The sequence below is a fragment of the Kryptolebias marmoratus genome, linkage group LG2 (genome assembly GCF_001649575.2).
Source record: "Kryptolebias marmoratus isolate JLee-2015 linkage group LG2, ASM164957v2, whole genome shotgun sequence".
NCBI lineage: Eukaryota > Metazoa > Chordata > Actinopteri > Cyprinodontiformes > Rivulidae > Kryptolebias > Kryptolebias marmoratus.
In genome coordinates, this window is record NC_051431.1 from 2324916 (window position 1) to 2340268 (window position 15353).

The following is a 15353-nucleotide window of genomic DNA, read 5'->3' on the forward strand; positions in this document are numbered from 1 at the left end:
GCTGCAGCTGTTTTGCACGTCCTGCAGTGTAATCATGGAACATAAACGCATCGACAAACACTTTGTGTCTGCAAAACATGTGAGGAGAGCTGCAGACCAGGGACAATCCAGAAATGCTCATGAATGTCAGTTTAGAAGCTATCAAAGTTCTCAGATAAAGCACCTTTTGAGAATGTCAGTGTTTGTTGGGATTATCTGACAAAACTAGGAAGTATTTTTGGTTTAGATATTAAAAGTTATGGTTTTTTATTGATTTTAGTAGAAAAAAATCGAAACTTTTAGGAAAATACCCCGTGAAATCAGGCATTTTAGCCGCAACAATCACAAAAAATGCCCCATGAAATCCTGGAGGGACTGATTTAAGCGTTAGCTGGGTGATCGTGTTGCACCTGTGCAGGTCGAAAACAAAGATGGAGAGCGGCGAGCGATCTCTGATCAGTGGGAAATGCTTCAATCCAGTATTTGAGATTTGGCCAAACAGCAGAGGGGGAAGTAGGAAAAGTTTCCACTCAGGGTTTAATTTGTCTTTGTTTGTTTGTTTTTTACAGGTTCAAGGAGGACCCGTCTGTGGAGGGCGTCCCAGCCGATCAGGGCAGCAGGAGAGGCGAGTAAACGCTCACACACACACACACACACACACACACACCGCTGTTTGACCCCCGACCGGCTTCTGTTCACGTCCTCACGACCCGCGTCTTCAGCGCCGTCGTCTTCCTCCTCCTGCTAATTAATCCGGTTCCATAAACGCTCCCTGAATTTCCCCGGAGTCTGAAGGAGCCTCGGCTCTAAGCTGCTGTTATCAGAGGAGCTTAAATAAAAACCCGTCGCCTCTCTGTGGCGCCGATTGACTCCGAGCTCCAAAAATCAACTAAAAAAAACTAGTTTGACTTTGATTACTGTTCAGAATAATTAATTATGAAACGGCTGAAATAACAGCTGGTTTATTTATTGGCTTTTTTTTTGGTCTGTTTTCTGCTTTTAAAACCTTTAAACTCACTGGAATTAAACTACAAACTGTTAGAAATATAAGCAAATATTTTACAACAACAACAATAAAATGATCATTTCTTTTTTTCTTTGTAAATAAAAAATTTTAGTTGCAGTTTTAGTTGCTTCTCCTTCATGGAAGAGGTTTTTCAAAGACTCAGGAGGCGTTTTCTGGCTTTATTTTGTTTCTGACAGATTATTTATTTCAATGAGTGATGACATTATTTTACAGAAGGACTTTCCGGACGTGATTTTGCACAAATCTCAAACTAATCCGACACACTTGAGCAAAACAAATCAAACCTTTCCAGCAGCTTCTCGGCTTTTTATTTCTTCTTTTTATTTCTTCACACTCCCTCCTATAAAGACACACATGTTATGTTACATGTTAGTGTTTCCAGATTAGTGCTGGAGAAACCCCCCGGCATCCATTTCAAACCTAACAGCCACAAAACTGTTCTGCAAAATGGCCGCAAAGACCAGTCTGTCCTGAAGCTGGACACGTGAGCGTTCAGAAATGGAGCTCAATTAGGGACGGAAATCCCGCTGAGGCGACCAGAAGGCGTCCGAGTCCCGGCTCGAAGTGAGACCGAAAACATCTCTCAGGAGGGAGGGGAGGGAGTGTAATCTGCACGTGAGTTCATCTCGTGTAGCTTAAAGCTCTCAGCTCCACGCTCTCCCGTTCTGAAGGGATAAAGCAGGAAGCAAAATGTCTTCAGCTACAAAATAAGAGTCTGGTTGTTTTTATTGTAGGTTTACTGCGTTGGATAACTGAGACTCATTTCTGGAAACATTTTAGTCATTTTAAAGATGGTTCTGCTGCAGCTTTCTTCTTCTAACTTTACAATTTATCTGTTTAATCTGTTCAGTCCTGTTTCTGCACTTCTTTCCTTCTTTAAATGATTCTTTTCTGTGTTTTTATTCCAGCCATCCTCCCTGTTTTCTGCTTCTAATCCTCCTTCAGCTCATTTAGTTTCTTCTCTGAAACGTATTTATAAAATCTGTCAAACGGGCTGATGGATTTCCCTGTTCTGTGATCTCTTCTGCTTAAATTACTGGTTTTGGTTGAACCAAAATGAGCTAAATGTGTTTAGTTAGACTTTTATTTGTCTCTTTATGCAGCAACAATGCTAAAACCAGTGTTTTATATGCTGTGACCCGTTTCTCCAGCAGACAACAACAAGCGGCCTCCTAAAGCGCCGACGTTCGGAGACTTCCTGTCCCAGGGCCGGACCCAGGGGGCCCGAGGGGACCGGAGCCGAGGGCGGGGGGGCCGCGGCCAGAAGCAGAACTACAGGTGGGTCTGGGTTCTGCTGGGACAGAACCAAGCCGAGAACCACTTTGACCCACGTTCAGAGAGGCCGAGCAGAGTCAAAGTAGCTGCTTTATTCTTTATAAGATCATTTTATTAAATAGTTTTTATTAATTTATGTGAAAACGGGACAAACTAGTGGTTTTTGTTTCTCAGCAGCTCAGATCCTTTGGACTATAATGATTAAAACTAAAAAACACAAACTAAATTCTTTGATTAGACTACCAGAATAAATAATAATTAAATTAACTCTCCTGACTAATAAGAAACAGCAGAAAAGGATCTTAAAATAAATGCCAGCTCATAAAACTGCAGACAAACAGCTGATTGGCCGACGTGGCGCAGCGGGGCGGGATCCTCGTCAGCCAGCCAATCACCGTTCAGCTCACCTGACGTTTGGACCAATCGCGGCTGAGTTACCCGGATACTAATCAGTCCCTACAGGATTTCTCAGGCATTTTTTGTGATTGTTGTGGCTAAAATGCCTGATTTCACAGGGCGTTTTCCTAAAAATTGTGATTTTTTTATTTTATTTTTATTTTTATTTTTTTTACTAAAATCAATAAAAAAAAACATAACTTTTAATTAATAAACCAAAAATACTTCCTAGTTTTGTAAGATAATTCCCAACAAACATTGACATTCTCAAAAGGTGCTTTATTTGAGAACTTTGATAGCTTCTAAACTGACATTTTAGTTTAGTTTAGCTGCTCCTGCACGCTCCCGGCGTTCTGATGTTAACAGGAAGTGACGTCACGTGTCTTCTTCCTGAGTTATTTGGGGTTATTTTGTATTCCACGCTACACAAACCCACAAAGAAGAGACTAGACCGCAGAAACGGTGGCGAATTACTTCAGAAACAATAAATATTGGGTTAAAGTTGCAGGAAAGTTGCAGTGTTTTGGGCAAAGTTGCGATTTCGCTCGCAGGGTTTGCTTGATTTTGTGTTAATAGTTGCGATCGCAACATCGTGAAATCCTGGAGGGTCTGTCTAATAAACATCAATCAGACGCACGCACAAACCGCCAAACGACGGCAGTCGGAGCTGAATGTTTCTGTCCAGTTCTGTTTGTGACTTCGGGTTCACCTGTCGATCGGTAACACAGGTGTCCTCAGGAGAGCTCTGACCGCAGCTCAGCGATTAGATGTTTGTTGGCTTTTTACATTTTATTTCACGAGTGCAAACGATGTCTGCAAAGTCGGGTTAAAAATAAAATCCTAAAAGAAATTAAACTCTGGTCCAAGATAATTAGAATAACACCCGGGACAATTTTAAAAGAAAAGACCAGGAAAAGTTCTCGGCAGCTCGGCGAGATACTAGTTTTTGTTCTTGAACTGTGGCGCTGAACCTTCGGCTGGTCTGAAATGTTGGCAGCATGCACGACAACCGCTGGGAGGGAGAAAAAGAGGAGGAGGAGAAGGAGAAGGAGGACAAGTCAAAGGTGGAGGTGAAGACTAAGAAGAAGAAGAAGCAAGAAAACCCGAAACCTGAAACGCCAGAGAAGGTAAATGATCTTCGTTTGGATTTAAACTGATAAGGAAGGAGCTGTTGACTGACTCAAATAGCCAGATAAATAAATTAAATTACATTTACATTTTTTTATATACAGATAAAAGATTTTACTGACAAACGTAGCATCAAAACCTGTCAGTCAAAAAAACAAACTACAAGCTGAAAAACTTCTGTTTGCTCTCTTCTGTCTTTTCTCAGGTGCAGGAGAAGAACGAAGACGAAGACGGCGAAGATGACGACGAATGGGAGGACGCCAGCGATGAGGAGGACGAAGGAGAGCAGAGACTTGACTCGGAGCAGGACTCCAGGGGCGGCGAGAAGAGAGACACCGGGAAGGAGAAACTGAGCTCGGCTGCGTCTCCCAAACATCGCTCGCGAACCGCCTCGGCAGGAAGCCCCAAAGAGCAGCGGACGCCGAGGCCGAAGGTCCACATCCCCCCGCCTCCGGCGGTCCAGGAGTCGTCAGAAGGAGGGAAACCCCTCAGCCCCTTCTACCCGCTGGAGGGACACCACCCCGTGTCCGACTGGGGCGAGGAGATGGAGATGCTGTCGCCTCGAAGCAGTGTGGGAGGTGAGAGCCCTCCGAAACCGCCGAGCACCGAATCCAGCCCTCCTCAGAAGAAGGAGCAGGAGGAGGATGGCAAGGAGGAGGACAAGGAGAAGAAGGAGGAGGAGAAGGTGGAGGAGAAGATGGAAGACGAGGAGAAGAAAGAGGAGGACAAGCAGGAGAAGATGGAGAAGATGGAGGAGGATAATGAGACAAAGGAGAAGGTGGAGGAGGGCAAGGAGCAGATTAAGGTGGAGGAGAAGAAGGAGGACGAGGAGCAGGTGGAGGAGGACCAGGAGCAGATTGAGGAGGAAAAGGTGGAGGAGAAGAAGGAGGATGAGGAGCAGATGAAGGAGGAGAAGAAGGAGGATGAGGAGCAGGTGGAGGAGGAGAGCCGAGCTGGAAGCTCCAGTGAACCTGCTGAGTTACAGAAAGAGGAACTAACAGGTTGGAAACTCAAACTCTGTCTTATTATAAATTAACGGCTGCAGAAGTCACATCTGACGTCACATGTTTGTATTTTAGTTCATAAAAATGTTAAAATTTAATATTGTAGAGCTGCAAACACACTTCTGTCTCTTGACCTCCGTGCATTAAATGTGTGAAACGTGACGGCTGACCTCGAACGCCACAGAGGAGGGGTTTACTGAAAGTAAGCGTCTCACCTGCAGCAGACAGCAGTCAGAGCGATATCAGTTTGATAAATCAGGGAGAAAGTCTCTTTCCGCCTCTCTTCTTGCTCATACAAATACCTTCTTACCCGTCCAGAAAACGGCTCACTGTCTTCACCTTCCTGAGAAATATTTGTCTGCAGGTTTGGAATTAAAATGGCCGAACTATGAGCTGATCAGTGGACGGACGCAACGCGGACATCGTCCACCTGTTTTAAGAAAATTGAGACAACATAAACAACCGTCTCATTCAAAAGTGACCAGATTTAAAAACATTTCAGCGTCTAAACTTTACTCCTGGTTTCCTGTTTCTGAAGTATTTTCGTGGCAGAAGTGGTCTGATTAAAAAACCTGCGTTTCCATGTGGACAAAGATGAGGGTGGAGGAAACTCTGCTCTCATTAGCTGATTAAGGATTTTCTGAATCTTTAAACTGAGATCACTCTATTGTCTGCTGCAGGTAAGATACTGACTGCTCACTTCAAACAGCCCCTGATCAAAAAATAATCATCTTTTTAAACATAAATGAGCGTTCACCTCCTCTTCCTCTTTGTTAGTCAGTCATCTGTCTCCAGAAAGGTTTTGATCCCTGTGATGAAGCTTCCCTCCTCTTATCTAATCATCTCTTTTTTCCTCTCATCCTCCTCTTCATCCTTCATCCTCCATCCTTGTTCTTGTGGCCGTCTTCTCTGCTCAGATTCTTCTTCCGCCCAGCAGGCCGTCACGGAACCAGAGCCGGAGGTGGTGGCCACAGACTCCCCTGGCCCCGCCCCCTCTGAGGTTCCTGACCCCGCCCCCTCTGTTTGTGTCACAGCCCCCTCAGAGGAGGTCAGTGAGGCCGAGGAGACAGCTGACCCGGGTGCTGATGCTGCTCCATCACAAGGTAAAAACGCCCCAAAATAAACGAGACAAAAAGTCCTTCACGTGACTGAAACTGTAAATCTCAGGCCTCCTTCCTGGTCAGTTAAAATATTCTAATATTCTCTCTGTCAGGAGACAATCCCGACTCTCCTCCTCCTCCTCTTCCTCCTGCCGAGGCCGAGCAGAGCTCCTCTGAAGCTGCAGCGGGGGAAGATGGCGAGGCGGCGGCGGCTGGGAACGACGAGGCTCTGACAGAAGAAGCAGAGCCTACCTCAGGTTTGGATCTCTGACTTTAAGGTTATAGTTTACCGTGAGAAATCCCTATGCTCTAACCTCCCTTTGTGTCCGTTTGGCTGACTGTTAGCAAAATATCTCACAAACAGCTGGAAGGATTAAGATGAAACTCTAATAAAACAATCATTGGATGAACTTCTCCAAGTAGCCTAACTTTTAGAGCCGACCTGCAACAGCAAACATATAAATGTCTTAATCTCACTGAGTTTTACAGAAACTGAGCTAAAATCAGGTGTGGTTGTAGCTGAGAGTCGTCCCCGTGACATACTCTGAGTGCTAAGAGATCCTAGACAGAGCTGAGAAATAAAATGAAAGAACAGTGTATAAAGTAAAAACGGATAGAAGTGGTCCCACAAACAGCTAACCTTTCATGAAGGAAGTGTAAACGAGTTTTATAAGTTTGTAAACATGTTTTAAAGCATAATCAATAATTTATTTAACACAAGTGTTATCTTTTTATTCATCTCTTTGACATTTGTCATTAATTTACCTGCATGTAGGCACAACAAGACTTTGTAAGTTTGTTTTGGTCGATAGTTTTTTAGTTAAAAAAGTACCGTATTTTCTGTACTACAGGGCACACTGGATTATAAGACACACTGTCAATGAATGGTCCATTTTCAAACTTTTGTCATATATAAGGCACATTAAGCAAAACAGAACAGCCCCGTCTTTTCAGAGAATAGGATAAACGCCTCTGTCGCTCGCCGTGCATTACGCCTTCTTCCATACATATGGCGCTCCGGATTATAAGCCTCACTGTCGTTTGCTGAGAAAACTGAAGGCTTTAAGTTCACCTTATAGTCCGTAAAACACGGTAAGCTGAGCAACAAGTAATAAATTACATTAATTAATCCGAATGAGGAAAAAGACCAGCAGTCGATCTGTTTAGAGACTCCTAAACAAGCTGCTTTAAACCTTTACAACAGGACTCTTATTGTGAAAGGATGCCAGAGAAATGTATTTAAATCTGTTGTTGAAAACCTCGTTTGATGCCAGAGTTTTGAGGATCACTCTCAGCTACTACCACACCCAATTTCAGCTCGACATCTGTAGATGTGGCCCCTTGTGTTTGCTAATATAATACTTTGGCGGCCATCTTGAATTGGGTTGACTCCAAACATTCATCCAGTGATTCTTTCTGAGAACTCCTTCAAAAAGAATTTGTGAGGATTTGATAAAAGACGATACAAATAAACAGGCGGTTACATGATCTCCCGCCGTTCATGGCGCCGTACAGTTCTGAATGAAGTTTAACTCGGGCTTTTATTGTGACCACATGTTCACTCTTTCCCTCGTTATATTTTACCGTGTTTTCCTGTTTTTTATTTTTTTGTGTTCAAACATGGCGTCCTGGTCTAAATGTAAAAAGTGCGTGCGGCCGGCACATCCAGTCAGGAACAAGCTCCTGCATGAATAATTTGTTTCCTCTCCTGCGAGTGAATCATGAATCATTCGTGTGAGCGGGCTGGAATCAATAATCCGCTCTCCTGTCGTCTGGGGTCCAACAGTGAGCTAAGTGAATAAACCGCAGGCTGCAGTTCGCTCATTATCACTCCTTTTACAGCCATTTAGCATGTGTCAGGGCTGCCGGCACTCTGGATAATGGAAAACTATTCTAATATTTATACTTCGTAGGTTTGCTGCAAAACCTCAAAAAACAAGAAAAAAAGATCCTGTTTGTTTGGTTAGCAGAGACATGAGCTGTGAATAATTTATGACGTTTGTGTAAACGCTCACAAGTCCTTAAAGTTTCAAATAAAATCGGTGAATGAGAAGTTTGAAGGCCTCGTTCATAAGAAGAGTTTAATTATTGTTGTTTAAATGACCAAGTTTGGATGAGAAAATGAAATAAAGGACAATAAAACTGGTCTGGTCTTCAGCAGGTTCTGAAATTATTCAACTAACCTCAAGTTGTGAGTTCAAACTGTGGTCAGCTGTGACCCTGCAGGTTGTAGAACGTGGTCCATTGTTCGGTTGGGGTCTTCCATGGTTCCGGGCCCCATGGTTCTGTTGGGGTCTTCCGTGGTTCCGGGCCCCATGGTTCTGTGGCCCATAGTTCTTTTGGGATCTCCCATGGTTCTGTTGGAGTCTTCCATGGTTCTGGGGCTCATGGTTCTGTTGGGGTCTCCTATGGTTCTGGGGCTCATGGTTCTGTTGGGGTCTCCTATGGTTCTGGGGCCCATGGTTCTGTTGGGGTCTCCTATGGTTCTGGGGCCCATGGTTCTGTTGGGGTCTTCCATGGTTCTGTTGGGGTCTCCTATGGTTCTGTTGGAGTCTTCCATGGTTCTATTGGGGTCTTCCATGGTTCTGGGGCCCATGGTTCTTTCATTGGTTTCTGCTCAGCTCTCTGAGGTTCTGGTTCTGGTTCTGGACCGTAGCTGCTGTGTTTGGGATCATTGTCCTGTTTGTCACATCTGACTCCAGAATCAGCCCAAACCATCAGCCCTCCACCACTGTGCTGACAGCTGCAGAGCATTCTGGGTAAACATCTGTCCTCTGGTCTGGTTCTGGTCCAGAAGTCTTCTGGTTCTTTCAGATGAAACTTTGCGATCTTGCGGCCATGTTGTTTTTATCGTGCAGCCCCTCCAGACAAACCCTATTGTCCCATCATGACCTTTGACCTTTAACCTCCTAACTGAGGCCTGTAGAGTCTGAGATGGAGCTTATTTCTCTGAGCACTGCACAGTCTGACCTTCGGGGTGAATCTGCTGCTTTTCCAGAGGATGATCCCAGCGATCAGCATCTTTAACTTTTAGTTTCTGTTTGATTAAAAACGACTCGGTGGAATCTGATGAAGCCCAGATCAGTTTCAGTCCTGAAACCTGAATTAAATCTGGATTAAAAGAGGCTGAACTTCCTTTTCCTCTGGACTGAGCGTCTCTCTGTCGGACCTAAAGTCACATTTATCTGGTTTTCCTTCAGTTAGGAGATGAGATGTCTCCTCGTCTCCGTCAGGAGACTCAAACTTTGATGCTTTTTAGTTTCCAAACTCAACAATGTGAGAGTGTGTTTTGTATCCTGACTGCTTTTAAATCATATTTGAAGCCCTTCAGAGGTGGAAAATAGAGATTTTTCAGAGAGTTTAGGATTTAAAAGCTTTAAAAGGAGCCAAAGATCTGAACTGAAAGTTTGGTAATTATCATTTTTTTGAATAATAAGTTGAAATAAAACCAGCCATCTGCAGATCTGTAAAAATGTGATCCGGTTGAATCAGTTTGTTTTAAAATGTGCAGAAAAGCCTCTTTTAAAGGATTCTGCAGCTGAACATGAAACGTGAGGAAAGGTTGCTGCCGTCTTTGTTTTCCTGCTCTGATTGCGTTTTCGCTTCTCCTAACTGGTTTGTGATTCCCAGCAGAAGTCAGATGAGCTCGTGTGGGTTTCGTGTGCGTTTCTGTGCGTTCGCGGACGCGTTTGTGTGTGTTGGCGTCGGGGTGGAGATCAGGAAACCGGGGAAATTAGAGGCACAATTAAGCTTTTAAAAGGCTTTTTCAGAGGAAATGAGCTGCAGCCTCCAGTACAGATGATGGTGCAGATAGAAGGAAGACGTCTGAAGTGGGATTGAATTAAATCTGCTGATGTTTCCCGAGGCTCCACCGACCAGATGAGCGGACGAACAACCGTTTCTAGAATCTAAACCAAAAAAAAAGGCCTAAAAAAGCAAATCATCTGATTATTTTTTTATTATTATTAAACCTTAGTTTTATTTCCTGGTAGAATAATTGAGATTATTAATCTCTTTTACAAGGTGCAAACGAGCCGTTACGTTTACAGCAACAGTCCTAATAACAGCAGCAGAGATATTCAAATATTTACAACAAAATATCAGGTTATAAGACATAAAACAATGCAAGTTTAAAAAAAATCACAGTTTGAGACACTTAAACGGTGTTTAAAGCTAGAATAAAAAGAACCCTCACTTTTTAAACAAAGTCTCAGATGAAAAATGTTTTTTCCCCATTAATATTTATTTAAATATGATGACATTTCCCAGTTTATTTGGTATGAAGTTCTTGAATTAAAGGGAGGAGGAGCAGAGATGTGGGAGTTCTCCAAAATGTCTCAAAACATTTAGCGGGGATCCTTAATTTCCAGGTCAGAAAACCAAACTGATAACTATTAATAACTGTTTAAAAAACTAATCCAAGTCGTTGTAAGCCATTAAAAGCCAAGCCTACAATGGAGTTTAAAATGTAGCTCCGTATGACGCAACAACAGCAAAGACATGAAACCATCCGTAAAATCCTAGGACAAAGACTCGTCCTGGAAAAGCACAACTGAGAAACCGAGAAACACAACAATAAGCGGGTAATGAATTATGGTTACAGCAGGATTAATGTAAGAAAGAATTTAAATTGTGTGTAGCTTTAGAAACAGGGGTAGATGGTGTGCAGCATGTGTGGGTCAGTGATGGTGGTTGTAGCTCAAAACCTTTTAAACCAGCTGTTTTTGAGCGAAGTCGCTTTGAGGACCAGAACACTAGCTGTTTAGCTTTTAGCTAGCTTCTGCTCCTTTTAGCTTTTTAGGCGCACCTAAAAGCCTTCAGTTTTCTCAACAAACGACCTTTATATGGAAGAAGTCGTGATGCTTTAGTACGACTTCAGTAAACTACAAAGCTGCGGCGCTCGCAGCTTTAAGGCTCAGTTATGGTTGCGCAGGGCTCCGCCCACTTGACTCTTACGTCGGTGCAGTATCCTCCCGTGAGTTTCGAACAGTTTGATTATCTTTGTGATCTCTCACAGAGGAATCTTATAAATGATAGAGCCGCTAGAGCACCGAAATCGTCCATTTTGAATGGAGCGCAGTGCTCGCGGCGCTCAGCTCGTGCAAAGTTACAAAAACTTGGAGGTGCACAATGAAGCGTTTTATATGTGACAAAAGATCAAAAATGGACCATTCATTGACAGTGTATTTTATAATCCAGTGTGCCCTATAGTGCAGAAAATACGATATACGGTTTGCTTTTTTAGCTTTTTTCAGCAGATGTTCGGCGCTCAGAATACAGGCTGTATTTTTTACCAATACTTTGATTTCCTCAGTTTTTATCAGATTTGTTTAATGTTTATTTCTCTGTGTCGACAGGTTGAAGCTGACGGAAGCAGAGGAACGGGTGGAGAGCATCATTTATCCAAACTAATGATTGAAATCATCATCATCATCAGGAGGAGGAGGAGGAGCTTCTCTCTCTGAGCTCACCGGTTCTGATCCACAAAGTTCCTCTCTTTTCCTGCTGGGTGGAAATGAACCGATCTGTCCTTAACTGTCCTCTCCGTCCCTCACAACAAGCCATGTCTTCCTCCTTCCTGCTGAGGACCAGAGTTTATCTCTTGGGTTAGATTTGTGCTGAAAAAATCAAAGTCTGTCAGAAAATAAACATAATAAAACAAAAAATAAACATTTCAGAAGAGCGTTGTGTGATTGGCAAACAAAATATATATGTAGTTGTATAAATGATTGATTTTTAATTTGTTTTTTTTGGCACAAATCTGATTCCATAAAAAAAACCTCAAACTAAATGAGGGGAAAAGAAAACGACAGAAGCTTTTATGTTTTGCATCAATGAGCTGAATTTCTCTGGTTTTGGTCCGATTTTTATTGGAGATCAATAATGTTTATATTATCTGGTCAGGTTTAAAATGAATGAACTGCAGACTGAGATCATTGTTGATGGTTTACTAAAACTAAACAAACTGAACTGAACAGAAACTCCAACACTTTGGCTTCATATTCAGGTTTTTTTTTTAACTTTTGAGTCATTTTTGTTGCTTTTCTCATTAAAAGAAACTTTTCCAGAGCAGCAAAATGTACCCGAAGCCCGACATTAGGAAAATAAAACTCTTAATCATGCTTAATATCTTTTTACATTATGAAATAAATGATTTTTTTATTTGTCGGAACAAAAGAAAAGGCCTAAATGTTTTTTACTTAATTTTCACTTCTGAAAACGTGATGAGCTCCGAGACACCAGATGTTCTGTTAAATGTTTATCTGAAAAGTCTTTTTTTTTTTAATAAATACCTGTCAGGTAATGAAATCTTGATGTTAAACCAGTAAACCTTTGGAGGCCAGTCTGGGGCTCAAAAATAAGAGAAAATGGTTGAATTTTCCGTGTTTTAAAAGGGCCAGTTTGTGAAACTCGCAGCTTTTGTATTATTTTTTTTCTGCACGGCTTGAGAAACTGCATCCATCGTGGCAGACGGCCTCACATTTTCAACCTATTGAAGACAGATTCTGTTTTTAATATTTATCCATCACCTGGTGTGGTTTTCAGACCTGGACGTTTTTTAAGTCGCAGCTCGGAGGGATGCAGAAGAATCAGGATTGTTCTCCGATCCAGTTTGAAAACGGCTCGTTTGTCTCATATTTAACAATAATGAAGCTTCATTTAGTTTACCTGGAATCAGGATTCTGATAAAAAACCCCTGGAGGACAGGTTGTAGATGAGTTTAGGGATTTAAGGAAGCAGAAGGCTTTTCAAAATAAAATACATTGATGCAAACATTTTTTTTTATCTTAGTCCTGCACTTCCTCTGCTGCTTATTTAAGAAGAGGATTTCAAACTGTCTAAAGAGATTGTGTCCTCATGGTGTTTCACTGGTTTTTTTACTCATTTCAGGTCTGAAATGCTGATTTTCCTCTCAGCACTGAATGCAGCGTGTTTCTGCTGGAAATGTATGTTTTTGGCTTCTGGCATTTTAATCATGGATTTCATTTTTACCGCCTCGTTAAGCCATAAGACAAACACCTGTTCTCAGCTCGGAGAACCTCTGATGACTTGTTTTTTTATTTTCTACTTGTTCAACTCTTTGCAGAGAGACTTTTCAGGAAATAAAGGAAGAATTTCTCGATCACGCTGCTTTTGTTTGCATGTGAATCAAGCTGAGGCTGCTGCTCGTTAACCCAAACAATCAGGAGTCTTGTTTAAATTTCCAGTTTCTGGTGCGATGAAGTTGCACCTGCGCCTCGCCTCACATCAGTTTAAACATTAATCATGTTTGCTGTTGTAATTATATAAAGTAACATAATCAGAAGGTTGTGATTCAGACGCAGAGAAATCTGAAAACTGCCTTTAAGTTTATTTATACGATGAAGAATTTCATTTCAGTATAATAGCCAATAATATAGAAAAGTAATGCAGTTTATTTTGGAATGAAACTTTCTGTCATACGTCAGCAGACCAAGGGCTGGAGTTTGGTTTGTTTGAGTTTCAGTGAATCATCCGAGGAATAAAAGTGATGCGTTTGGGTTCAATGGAACAGCAAACGTGTTTTGTTGTTGTTGTTTTTTTACATAGACGCAACTTTTCCGCAGCTATCTGCTTGTGTAAAATGTAAGCTCATTTTGTTTTGCTAATTTATAACCAAGGATGATGAATCCTTGATCGATCCGTTTGAGTCGATGAAGAGAGTTTTTCTTTATTTTAACTGTTATATTTATGTGTTGGATTATGTTGTGAGGATCTTTATATTCCTTCATTTTCACCAGTCCAAAGGGTTAACATAGAGAGTGGGTGGACGCATTTTGACAGCTAAACTCACCCGTGATCATGGTTTCCTCTTTATACTCCTTTCAAAATAAACTACAATGGCAAAAACACTGGGATACTTTAAAAAAAGTGTCTTTTCTGTCCAAAAAAAGCAGCCAAACTGGAAAGCAATGTTACAAAACAGTCCACATTTATTGCTTAAAATGTAACGGGGTGCAGGTTTGATAAGATGCAATAATTAGAGAATTAGTTAAAGTTACAAACTAGAAAGCTTTTTACCACCAGACTTAAACGTTTTTAGTAAAATAAATCTATTTACAGAAAATACTTCAGTTTACAATGAAAGATTAAAGCATTTTTTTTATGGTTTCATCCATGAATCATCTCATCTTTGTACAATCGGATCAGTTGGAGGTTTTTCTGGCAGATTTTTGAATTTCTATCAGGGCTGATGCTGATTGGTGGGCAGTGCCTGATCAGGCCACCAGAGCCGACCAGTCAGAGCAGAGTAGACTCTCTGGAGGGGTGGAGCTTCATTTCTTGGGTTCTTTCTTGGGTTTAAATTCACATGTTGTCTGTTGGTGATTTTATGAGGTTAATGTCTTTTTTAAAGTTTTATTTTAATTAATTTCACATATTTCTCTGACACTGATTGACTTGATTTGTTTTACAGACATTTCTTTTTAGAAGTTTCTCTTGGAGCCAGAAAGGGTTGCCTTTTTGGGGGGTATCATGTATAAAACCCTTAAAGCTCATCATAAATTGTAGCTTTTTAATGTTGTCAAAGCCATTTATGAAATATTTGAGATGTATTGATGTGATCCCAAATGAAATGTAAAATAAGCTGCTGCTGTTTGGTTTTTCTGCTCATGTAGCCAATAAATGTTTCTTTTTCCACAAAGTCTGAGGATTGTATTGGATTTATTGTTTTTTATTTATTTAGTGTTTTTTTTATGTGAAATTGACAAAGAAAGACACAGATGGCAGACGGTGCCCTCTTGTCTTCCGGTGGGCTCAATTAGCTGTTTTTGAGTGAATAGGGGTCTTGAGACGAGTAGACTTGACGTTTTTAAGGCTGCTCACTGCGGCTTTTGTGTGGGCCGAGATGCAAAGTGGCCAAAGCAGGTTATGAGCAAGTCACCACGACGGTGTGCTCTGTGTCTGGGCGTGGCCACGGGCCAGTAGGAGTCAGAGATTTATTGCTTCTTGGTCTTTTGGCTAAGTCTTTTCAAAGGATTTTAACCTTAACTTAAGACTCCTCTGGTGGAGTCTTCACTGTGATGCACAGTCATGCCTAGGCACCACAGAGTCCTTCTTTTTTTATTCAAAGAAAAATATGGGAATGTCAGGACTTGATTTTTCAAGAAAATTGCAGCAAACCCTGGGTTTCAAACCAGAGGACCCGAACTGTATCCTGACCCTGCCTTTCAACAAAGGATTTGACGTGAGTTTCACCATTGGTTCTCTATTGAAGGATTTCTGGACAAAGTTTAAAAATGATAAGTTTTGAAAATGTGAAATCCCAGTTTTCAGCATTTGGCATTGAGAAACTGACTGACAATACCCTGAAAACGGTTATTGTCAGGATGTTCAATGAGACTGTCAATGCTGAAGACATTTGTATGTGGCTGGGAAGATACTGCACTGTGAAAGGCCGGGCTATGAAGGTGAGGGATGCGGACG

The 15353-nt window shown here is 41.7% G+C and overlaps 2 protein-coding genes across 8 annotated transcripts in view; both read left to right on the plus strand.

Moving 5' to 3' along the window:
- The window catches only part of ccdc9 (coiled-coil domain containing 9), a 19789-nt gene extending 5215 nt beyond the window's left edge, over positions 1–14574 (plus strand). For 4 of the 7 annotated variants that reach the window (XM_037981416.1, XM_037981420.1, XM_037981418.1 and 1 more), the window contains exons 9-15: positions 549–604; positions 2158–2284; positions 3675–3804; positions 4011–4806; positions 5727–5912; positions 6023–6166; positions 11267–14574. In XM_037981416.1, coding sequence (XP_037837344.1) covers positions 549–604; positions 2158–2284; positions 3675–3804; positions 4011–4806; positions 5727–5912; positions 6023–6166; positions 11267–11271 — 1444 coding nt within the window. In that variant the 3' untranslated portion in view covers positions 11272–14574. The remainder of the gene's footprint in view (positions 1–548; positions 605–2157; positions 2285–3674; positions 3805–4010; positions 4807–5726; positions 5913–6022; positions 6167–11266) is intronic. The other 3 variants (XM_037981417.1, XM_037981421.1, XM_037981423.1) reach the window with 2 other exon arrangements.
- Positions 14575–14863: 289 nt separating this feature from the next.
- Positions 14864–15353, plus strand: part of LOC119617687 — a 10192-nt gene continuing 9702 nt past the window's right edge. Inside the window, exon 1 of the mRNA XM_037979541.1 lies at positions 14864–15114. Within this exon, the coding sequence (XP_037835469.1) occupies positions 15007–15114 (108 nt within the window). The 5' untranslated portion in view covers positions 14864–15006. The remainder of the gene's footprint in view (positions 15115–15353) is intronic.